The 10,000-nt window shown below is 54.8% G+C and overlaps 2 protein-coding genes across 3 annotated transcripts in view; one reads left to right on the top strand and one right to left on the bottom strand.

Annotated features, from left to right (window-relative positions):
- Positions 1–4,801, top strand: part of LOC126578911 (pneumococcal serine-rich repeat protein-like) — a 9,902-nt gene extending 5,101 nt beyond the window's left edge. For both annotated transcript variants that reach the window (XM_050241940.1, XM_050241939.1), the window contains exons 5-8: positions 1–3,543; positions 3,617–3,823; positions 3,906–4,019; positions 4,144–4,801. The exon at positions 1–3,543 is cut by the window's left edge and continues 1,135 nt beyond it. In XM_050241940.1, the coding sequence (XP_050097897.1) occupies positions 1–3,543; positions 3,617–3,823; positions 3,906–4,019; positions 4,144–4,331 (4,052 nt within the window). In that variant the 3' untranslated portion in view covers positions 4,332–4,801. The remainder of the gene's footprint in view (positions 3,544–3,616; positions 3,824–3,905; positions 4,020–4,143) is intronic.
- The window catches only part of LOC126578912 (phospholipid-transporting ATPase ABCA3-like), a 6,172-nt gene continuing 973 nt past the window's right edge, over positions 4,802–10,000 (bottom strand). Inside the window, exons 3-7 of the mRNA XM_050241942.1 lie at positions 9,682–9,966; positions 9,224–9,611; positions 7,215–9,139; positions 6,286–7,135; positions 4,802–6,199 (exon numbers count right to left, since the gene is read on the bottom strand). Of these exons, the coding sequence (XP_050097899.1) occupies positions 4,890–6,199; positions 6,286–7,135; positions 7,215–9,139; positions 9,224–9,611; positions 9,682–9,966 (4,758 nt within the window). The 3' untranslated portion in view covers positions 4,802–4,889. The remainder of the gene's footprint in view (positions 6,200–6,285; positions 7,136–7,214; positions 9,140–9,223; positions 9,612–9,681; positions 9,967–10,000) is intronic.

Below are 10,000 nucleotides of genomic sequence, written 5' to 3'. Positions count from 1 at the left end.
GATCCGGTGGTGCTTCTGCCAAGTTGCTCAAGGTTTCTTCTTCCGCTTCGTCGCCCCCCAAGCCATCGACAACTGCGACCGAGGGTAGCGGTGAAAGCGTGAGCTCAGTGATCAGCAAATCGCCCCTCCTGGCCAGTACGATCACTGGTGGTGTGGTATCAACACCAAGCGCTCCCCTTTCGATGGCTCACGCGGCCGGCAGCAGTAGTGCCACACTCGCAGCTCTGCGTGCCGAGAAGAAGCTGCTTAATCCGGCCAATGCGGCGCTCTCTTCCTCAACCTCGGCGTCGCTGTTGTTTGGTGAGAAGAAGGGCTCACTGGCCGGAACGGGTACTTCGTCGGGCCTGTCCGGCACGAAAGGATTAGCTGGTGCACCGATGACAGAGAAGAAACATTTTCCCTCTTCCAGCACGCTAACACCGGCCCAGAACAAGCAGCTCAGCAAGGAAGCGCTGTCGATTAAATCGCTCTTTGAATCTTCCGCCGCAACCCGGATGGATGAGAAGATTTCGGATATTTACGAGTTCAAGGAAGCTGAGGATGAATTCGAGGAGCAGGACCAGGGAACGACGGGTTCGGCCAGAAAGCTTGTATCCGATGTTCCACCGGCCGAAGTGGTCAGCTCGCTGACACTGGCTTCCGCTGCTGGCACCGCCGCTTCCACCGGTAGCGGATTGCTGCTGGACGATAAGCGGAAGAAGCCACTGCAACGCAAAATGCCACACTCGGAGCTGCTGACGCCATCCGATTCAGTAGCAGGAGGAGCTGCAGGCACTGGTAGCAGTTTCGGTGCAATGAAGCGAATGAAGAAGGTATCGCCAATCAAACCGACGGATTCGGGAGCCACTGTAGGGGCTAGTGATGCGTTAGTGAAAGCCACTAAAGGACCCATGGGCCGTCGTCCAGAAGTGAAGGATGATCGCGAGAAACTAGCTAGCAGTGCAAGTGGAGCATCTGAACAGATTACCATCATTAGCACTGATAAGTCAACTCCACAGAAGGCGACCACCGTTACGTCTATCTCTGGAGTCGTGCAGATGTCCACTGTTGGCTCAGCAACAACAGTAGCAGGAGTTGGTGGTGCTACAGCTGCCACTAGCTCTAGCTCCGCTACAACGACAACTCCGTTGCGGTTTGACTCAACGTTTGATGTTCTCCGTAAATCACCGAGCTTCAATTTGGTTAGCGTACCGGGACAAGGTGCTGGTACTGCTTCGGCCGGCACTACTACTGTTGGTGCTGGTACGAAAGAGGAATCATCTCGCGAGGAAGTGGATGTCAAACCGACGCATCCAACGCCTACGTTACCTGGTATCTTTACTCCGGTTGGAGCAGGGACAGGAGGAACAGGCTCATCCGGTGCACTATTATCGTCGAGTAGTGGATTGGACCGTGCCGGTGGCACGTCAACTCTGTTGGGTAGCTCCGGGTTGGGCAGAGGATCCTCTCCGTCCGCTGCCGTCCTGTTGGCAATGGCGGGCAACGATGATAAGCAGAAGGAAGAACCGACGCTGGAGAACTGTAAGAAGTACTTCAACGATATGAACTTTGAGTTTGATGCACCGACGGTCAAGAAACCACCCTCGATTGCCGATAAGGTGCTGAAGGCGCTCAGCCAACAACAGCAACAGCATTCCGCGGCGATCAAACAGGAAAAACCAGACCATGTGACGCTGAAGTACATGCCAATGCATCATCATCCACCGCTACACAGTAAACAGTCGTACGTCGTGAACACTGGTATGGCCGCCAGTGGAGGAGGAGGAGGAGCACAAGAGGTGACCGGTGGAGCGTCGTTATCCAACGTCGTGTCATCCGCTGCTACGATCGTACCTGTAACCGGTGGTGTGACTGTATCGCACACACCGATCAAACTGGAATCACCGCATTCCAGTGTGGCCACGCCGACGAAACCATCGTCCTCGGGCACATTGTCCACCGAACCGCACCACGCCGCCTTACCTGCTTCGCTCAAGAAGGAATCGGAATCATCGGTCGATGGAATGGTGAAGGGAACGCCCGGTAAAATCAGTCAGCAATCGGTGGTCGGTGGTCCCAAGCAGTCTTCATCCTTGCATCAACCACCATCATCCGGTGGTGTACAGACGCAGCAATCGAGCACGGCACACCGGCTGCTGGACCACATGCTACCGACCGCTCGAAGCAGTAACGATCTGACCGAATCGATCCGGAAGCTAGATGATCCACGATTCCTGCACGATGACGAGTCCACCGATAGTAACGATTCCGAGCATCGGCTAATCATTGAGGATGCAGAGTCCCAGGGCAGTGGAGAACCTCCTGGAGGAGGATCGATCCAACATCCCAGCACAAGCTCAACCACCACCAGTACCCCCACCGTAACCACCGGTCTTCCCTCCGGAACGACAGCATTGATCGTTCGTTACGATCACTCAACGAAGCATCACCACCAGACGACGAACGTGATCGCCAAACGGGAACTGTTTGATGATAAAGCACCATCGGCAGCAGCAGCAGCAGCAGCAGCAGCACGTGGTACAGCAGCTGGATCTTCAATCACGCACGAAATGGCATCCGCTGCTTCGGCGGCGGCCGTTGCCGCCGTTGCAGAGAAGGAAAAGATCGTGTTCCGCCAAGATCCAACCATCTCCGTCTCGAGCGGCAACAAGGAATCTTCTGTTTCGCAGTCAACCGTACGCACGCCATCGTCCACGTCCTCTAGTGGGCAAGCGGGAGGGCGGGAGATCGAAAAGAAAGCCTCCAGTAGTGCGAAACATAACATCCTGGAAACGATCATACAGAGTGAATTGAACACCGTGAACCGTGGTCTCGGATCGGAGAGCTTCCTGAAGCTGAAAGAGCAAACGGACCATCAGGCAGAACTAGATCGCTTGCAGCAGCAGCAACAGCAACAGCTCGCTGGCGCTGGATCTTGCACTACCAGCTCGGAACCATCTTCTACCTCAGCAACCTCAACGATCGTGACGACGAGGACAAGCAATCAAGATCCTCTTGTAATGGATGAAAAGTCATCCCAGCAACAACAGCAGCAACAACAACAGGCCAACAATGAATCTCTCTCACTGTTGCTGTGTGAAGAAACAATTCCGGGTTCACCGGCACCGAAGGATCAGGATCGGTTACCACCGGTCAATACGGGGCGCAAGGTGTACGCTGAGACACCGCTCGGTGTCTCCTCCACCTTCCTAGCACCGCCATTACAAAACATGCAAACGGCAGCCACCGACCTGAAACCGGTACCGATGGATCTCGAACCGCCCGTCGTGACGATTACGATCGCAGGGAACACCACGATCAGCAGCACCAGCCAAGCCGGTGCAGCTCAAGCGGCAGCAGCAGCAGCAGCAGCAGCAGCGGCTGCACCCAACCCGGTTCAGTTCTCTAGCTCCTCGCAAGGTCAATCGGTGCGCACCGGCGGAGTACCTTCAGCTGGCACGGTGAACAGTGGAGGAGGAGGACCTGGCAAGGGATCTGGCGGTGGTGAATCGGCCGTCGATACCCCGAACAGTTCACCCCGGGATTCGGTGAGCCAGGATGAGAGTGAGTATCGCAAGGCCCGGCAATCGGTACCGTCGTTGCATGGGAATGTCATTCTCTTCCTTTTCATTTGTAGCACACGATCCGGAAGCATCTGTATCGCCGCTGAAGAAGCGCCGTCAGCGCAAACCGAGTGAAGATCCACCAAGTCACAAGCGACACCGTCGTACGGCACCGTCGAACTTCGGTAGTGGGGCTGGAGGTGGTGGGTATAGCAGCGCCAACAATGGTTCCAGCAGCGGTTACGGTCGCAGTCAGCGTGGTGGCATGACCACGGCTAATGGTATGTGCTAGTGGCGGTGTTTCCGGCTTTTCTCTTATTATCATGCCTTTATTGACATTCTCCTTTTTCTCCTGCTATACAGCATCGGATAGTGAGGATAACTCGGACTCGTTGGCTGCCTTCCATCGATCGGCCTCGTCGGTGGTACTCGGTAAATCGGGACGCACGGGTCAATACAACTTCCTGGTGAACTTGGGTAAGTAAATGACGACAAAGAGAGAGAGAGAGAGAGAGAGAGAGAGAGAGAGAGAGAGAGAGAGAGAGAGAGAGAGGCGATCCCTCGATCGGCGGTCTAATGTGTTGTTTTGTTTGCCTTGCAGATCCCAGCCTGAACAACAACCAGCGGATAGCGATACTGAAGAAGAAGATCCAGGAGCTGCGGAAAACGTACAACGCCATCAAGGCCGAGCTGGCGAGCATCGACCGGCGGCGCAAGAAGCTGCGGAGGCGCGAGCGAGAAAACAAAAAGCAAGCCAAGCTTAACAGCGCCAATGCGGCCAACAATTAGGCGAAAGGGTAAGGCCCCAAACCGGTGACGAGATTAGCATTAGACATGGCATTAGGCGATTTCATTAAGATGGCAATGGCAATGAGCAGTTAGTAGTAGTATTGTAAAAGTTTTTAGCATATTTAGTTCCTTTTTGTTGATTTTCTTCCCCCACGCCTTTCCGTACTTCCGATCCCGATTGATCCCATCATCATCATCATCATCTTCACCACAACCGCCAACGAGCTAAGTTAGATTAACTAGTTCCACAGTAGTGCCACCCAATGGCAAATGATCTTCGTAGTGATTAAGTGATTTCGGTTTTAACGGTTTTAACGTGTAGGCATTTAAGAACGAAAAACGTAAGCAATCACTCCTGCGATCGCTTTGTATAATGAAGCTATGGGGATAGCTGAGCCTATTCCCTTTCCTTGACACTCACTTTTTAAATGGCAAAATGAATAAATTAATTAAATTAAATAATAATCGGATCGGATTGAACGTAATACTTTATTCGAGTTAAGTACAGGCGAGGCAATGGGCAAGGCGAACGAGGAGATCCGCGTTGTTCTTAGTTCACTATTCATCGCTAGCCCGCTGGTCGGCGGTAAGCGTAAGGAACACCTGCTCGAGCGATGTCTGGCCCAGGCTGTAGTCTTCGAGCTGCAGCTGCTCCTGGGCACGCTCCATCAACCCAAACATGTCTGACCAACGCCGGCCCGAATCGGTGGCGGCGGCGATGTGGTACGTGAGGTAGTTTTGGTACTCCTCCTTCAGGCTAGCTCCGGCGAATGTGTCCGTGACGAACGCACGAACTGCCCCGCTCGATGCCGTCCGCTTGAGCTTCATCGTGAGCAGGTAACCCTGGGAGAATTTGTTCTTCAGATGCTGTGCTGAACCGATGCAGCGGAACGCACCGTTCACCATGATCGCCAGCCGGGTGCACAGCGCCTCGCACTCTTCCATGCTGTGCGAGGTGAGCACGAGTGCCGTCCGTCCTTCGGCACGCACCCGGCACATCACATTCCAAAAGTGACGCTTCGCCCCCGGATCCATCCCGGTGGTCGGTTCGTCCAGGTAGACGACGGCCGGATCGCCAAGCAGTGCCAGGGCGGTGCTGAGCTTTCGCCGATTACCACCACTGTACTGGGCGGTTCGTTTGTCCAGATGAACAGCAAAGTGAAGTTCGACCGCGAGCCGCTCAACGATCGGTGCGATCGAGCAGCTCGGTATACCGCGCAGCAGGGCAAAAAGGTGAAGCGTTTCACGCCCCGTCAAATCATCGAGCAGTGCATCGAACTGGGGACAGTAGCCGATCCGACGGTAAACGGCTGGTAGCTGCGTGCGTAAGCTGTAGCCACCGATCCAGGCATCACCGGACGTTGGTTTCCGGTCACCGGTCAGCATCCGGAAGGTGGATGTTTTGCCGGCCCCGTTGACACCGAGCAGCCCGAAGCATTCGCGTGCTCCAACGGCAAACGTTAACCGATTGACGGCCATCAGTGTGAAGCCGTACCGTTTGCTAAGATCGCGTAGCACCAGCAGTGCCTCCGGAGGGTCGGTTTCCGGTATTCGATCATCGCACAGCCGCTGTACACGTGCCCGTTCTTCGGTCACATCGGAATCCTCTTGCAGTGCGATGGCTTCCCGCTCTTCGCGACTATCGCCGCCACCACCACCACCACCACCACCACCACCACTGATGGTGCTGCTAGCGTGGTGGTGCTTTCGATGGATGATGAAGCTCTCCACGAGCCGGCCCACCTTGATACCGGCGAGCAGGCGATACTCTTTGAGCAGCAGAATCGTAAAGCACACCACCGCCACCGTCAGCATAAACACTAAATTTCGACTGATACCGCGAGGGCTGAAGGCAAAGATGTCCAACTCTGACGATTGGGAGAAACAAATGGAAAAAGGAGTGATCATGATGAGGAAAAAGTGCCAAAAGATCACGCGTACACGCCACACTCACCACAGCATTCCGAGCGCAATTTGCAGAGGATTTTCTCCGTACAGAACGGTGTCGCCTCGCAGAACGCACCGCAAATCTGCTTCTTCGTCTCCATCACACCGATATTGTTGAGCCCGTGCGTGAGCGCAAACACGGGAAACACCATAAAGACCCACTCGAGCCGTTCCGCCACGTGCGTCAGAGAGAACTCTTTCACCTGCAGCAAAAACACGGCCGTAAACATGACCGTCCCGCTGAAGATATTAAAGATCAGCATCTTAATGAACCCGGTCGACGGTACACCGAAGCAGTACGCCCCGAGGTAGGTGAACGGTAGGACCGCTAGACCGAAGCAAAGGAATACGAGCACCACACGCCACAGTTCGGCCGCCGTCGACCAACCTTCCTCACCGAACTCGGCCAGTGTGGCAATGTACAGTGCCATCGCGACGCAGTAGACGGCCAGATCGCAGAGGAACGAAACGCCCCAGAAGGTCAGTGGTTCGACACCGGCCACAAACTGGAGCAGCTTCGAACCGGAGGCACGCTCCCGGACGTAGTACATGATGTAGAACGCACCGACGAATGCCATCGCGAAGCCGGTGTTAAACGACAGCTGAAAGCCGAGATTGCTGCCGATCTGGGTGCGCAGGAAGCGCACGTGTGTGCTGTAGGGGAGCGGTTTGTTCACGATCGTGATGCTACAGTTGTGGCAAACCGTACGGGCGATCGCGTTATGGAGTAGACTAAGCGTAAGCGGGGCCGTGTGGAAGCCCTTATTGTTAAACCACACCGTGTGCACGTTCGTCCCGGTGTTCAGCGTGCATCCGATCATGTAATCCCGGTTGACCTTATAAACGCTCTGGCCGTACTATGAGGAAGAAGGAGAAAGAGAGAACCTATAAATGTACTGACCGTCTAGGGCCTCATCCCACATACTAGGAACTTACCTTGTCCAGTATAAAGTCTCCAAAGTCTTGCTCCGTCACGATCAGATCGTGAGAAGCAGCTTTCGTGCGTCCTTTTGCCTCCCGAATCAGCTCACCGTACGCTTTGGCGATCGCCGTGGATTGATCGTGCACCGACAGGACGGTGCTGGTATGGTCATAGCTCGCCAGCGTGATCTTCAACGGTGGTAGCATCGTTTGATTGGGCATGATCTGTACGATCCCCATCACCAGCAGTACAAATGCGGTCGGCAGCAGGACCTGTATCGTGGAGATCTTCCACGAACGGATAAAGCTTAGATGCTTCTTGATCACCATAGCCCTAATGCGGCTATAGCGAAGCCTATTGCCCGTCAGCGGTTCGTACGTCTCGGTAATTGTGATCTGAGGAGCTGAGGCAACACCATCCTGGTGGTGCTGCTCCGCTGTCTCGTGCTGCTTTGGTCCAGTTCCATTCTGCTCACTCACAATGCGCAAATCGTCACTACCGAGCCTCATAAACACTTCCTCCATCGTAGAGAGCGAAATACCGTAGCTCGAGATGCCGCACCGTTCGACGTTCTTCTCCAACTCTTGCAGTGCCGCCTGGAAGCTGCCACGGTACTGCTCCGGCAACCGGTAGCTTAGCTCGGTACCGATATCCGATTCAATCGCCACGTTCGGGACGAAACGGCCGAGCAGCTTGGTAAGCACCTCCGGTTGACAGTCCGGTCGCTTAACGCACACCAACCGATAGCCGGCACCGAAGCGTTTCTTCAAAAAGAACGGTGTCCCGATGGCTCGCAGCTCCCCGTCGCACATGACCGCAACCCGATCGCCCAGCACATCGGCCTCGTCCATGAAGTGTGTCGACAGTACGATCGTACGATCACGCTTCTCCCGTTGCAGCAGCTCCCACACGGTACGCCTCGCACCCGGATCCATCCCGGACGTTGGTTCATCGGCAAACACCACCTTGGAGCCACCGCAAAGCGCCACGGCGAGCGATAAGCGTCGCTTCATACCACCGGACAGTGTGTGCGATGGTGCATCCCGTTTACACTCCAGCTCCAGTGCACGCAGATACTTTCCGATTTCCGCTTCCAGCTCCAGCGCGCCGGTGACACCTTTAAGCATGGCGAAGAAGCGGATATGTTCCGCAACCGTTAGCTCATCAAACAGGACATTATGCTGCGGACAGAAGCCCAGCACACTCCGAAAGTTACGCTTCTGGCCGATAGGATGGCCCTCGATGGTAGCGCTACCGTCCGTCGGTGGAAACATTCCGGTCAGCATGCCCATCGTTGTCGTTTTGCCCGCACCGTTGTGACCGAGTAGAACCGTAATCTGGTCGCGGTAAAAGTTCACCGTCAGCCCCTGGACGGCCACCCGGGGTACGGGTTTAGCATCGTACACCTTCCGCAGTCCGATCGTGGCAATGCCGATCGGTTTGTCCGTCGGTTCACACTCCATGTTGGCCAGATATCGCTGGCTGCTATTGAGACGGGCTCGTTCCGCCGGTTCTTCATCACTCCTAGCAGTGGATTCCGTTGCCGTGCCCCAGCAGAACACTTCATCGACCCAGAATGCCCTGGTGAAGAGGAAGTTCCAGGGCCGCGGTACACCAAACTGACCGGGAGCGATCTGTTCGACGTACAGGGCGATGGCGAGGTAGAGCAGCGCATCAAACACCAGCATACCGAAGACGTGCGCCATCGTAAGCGAATCGTCGACGCTGACCGGCTGGAAAAGGTTATTCCACTGCAGCCCCATGGCCGTTCCTTCGTGTTTCATGATCATCGAACACCCGTACGCCATGGCCGTGTTACTCCACAGACTCATGGCCAGCTTGGTGGCGAATGACATGCTTTGGTAGACGTTAAACGTCAGCTGGTACGGTGCAAGCGAATAGAACCACACGATTCCGGCCATACCGGCTGCGATGTTAGCTGCAGATAGAAGAAGAAAAAATATATAAAAGTGATTATTTGAGAAGCTGCACTCCAATTAACGCACCAGCCCCTGTTGCGTACCTTTTGAGAAGAACGTGCTCAACATAAAACAAAACATGATGGTCGTAATACCGAACACGACCAAAAATGTCCAGATCAGAAACGGGTTCGAAAACTCGAAGATGGCCACCGTCGTGTTGGTGGTGAGATTGCAGGTAAGCAGCACCGTCACGAGGATGATGGAAAGGGACATCAGCAGAAAGGTGCGCACGAACCAGGCCGCCCAGTGTATCCACCCGCTCAGTCCCATCACCTTCATTGACTCCTTGAGCTGCCGTTCCTTCTCGAGTGCAATGAACTTGACCGTGTTGATGCAGGAATAGAAGAACGCGATCATAATGATGACGGGGAACAGTGACTCCAGCCCGAACAGTAGCGGATCGTTGTAGAACGGTGGATAAGGGAAGCGCTGGAATGAGAAAAAGTGTACATGATAAAGCTTGTGGTCACGGAAATTGATTGATGGCGCATTTACATACCCTGAGCAACACATTCGGCAGGGATGTCCCACTAGTGCCTCCACGCAGCTCGTGCACGGCCAAACTGATGGCATTCTGGAGGGAGGCGAACCCTTCGGCGAAATAGTTCGCCGGATAGCCTCCATCGCTTACATTGACCGCTCGGGCACCGTACATTTGATACCGGGGGAAGATGGAGAACGTTTGCCAGCTGGCCCATAAGCTAGCACCCGGTAGCATGGCCGTACGCATTTCGCTCGGGAATCGCAAGTTCACGGTCAGCTGTTTCGGTAGCTCGGTGATGTTCTAACGGGGAGGAGACAAAGCACAGACACGTTGC

The sequence above is a fragment of the Anopheles aquasalis genome, chromosome 3 (genome assembly GCF_943734665.1).
Source record: "Anopheles aquasalis chromosome 3, idAnoAquaMG_Q_19, whole genome shotgun sequence".
Lineage (NCBI taxonomy): Eukaryota > Metazoa > Arthropoda > Insecta > Diptera > Culicidae > Anopheles > Anopheles aquasalis.
The sequence above is the reverse complement of the archived record's forward strand: the minus strand, read 5'-3'. Positions and strand labels throughout refer to the sequence as shown.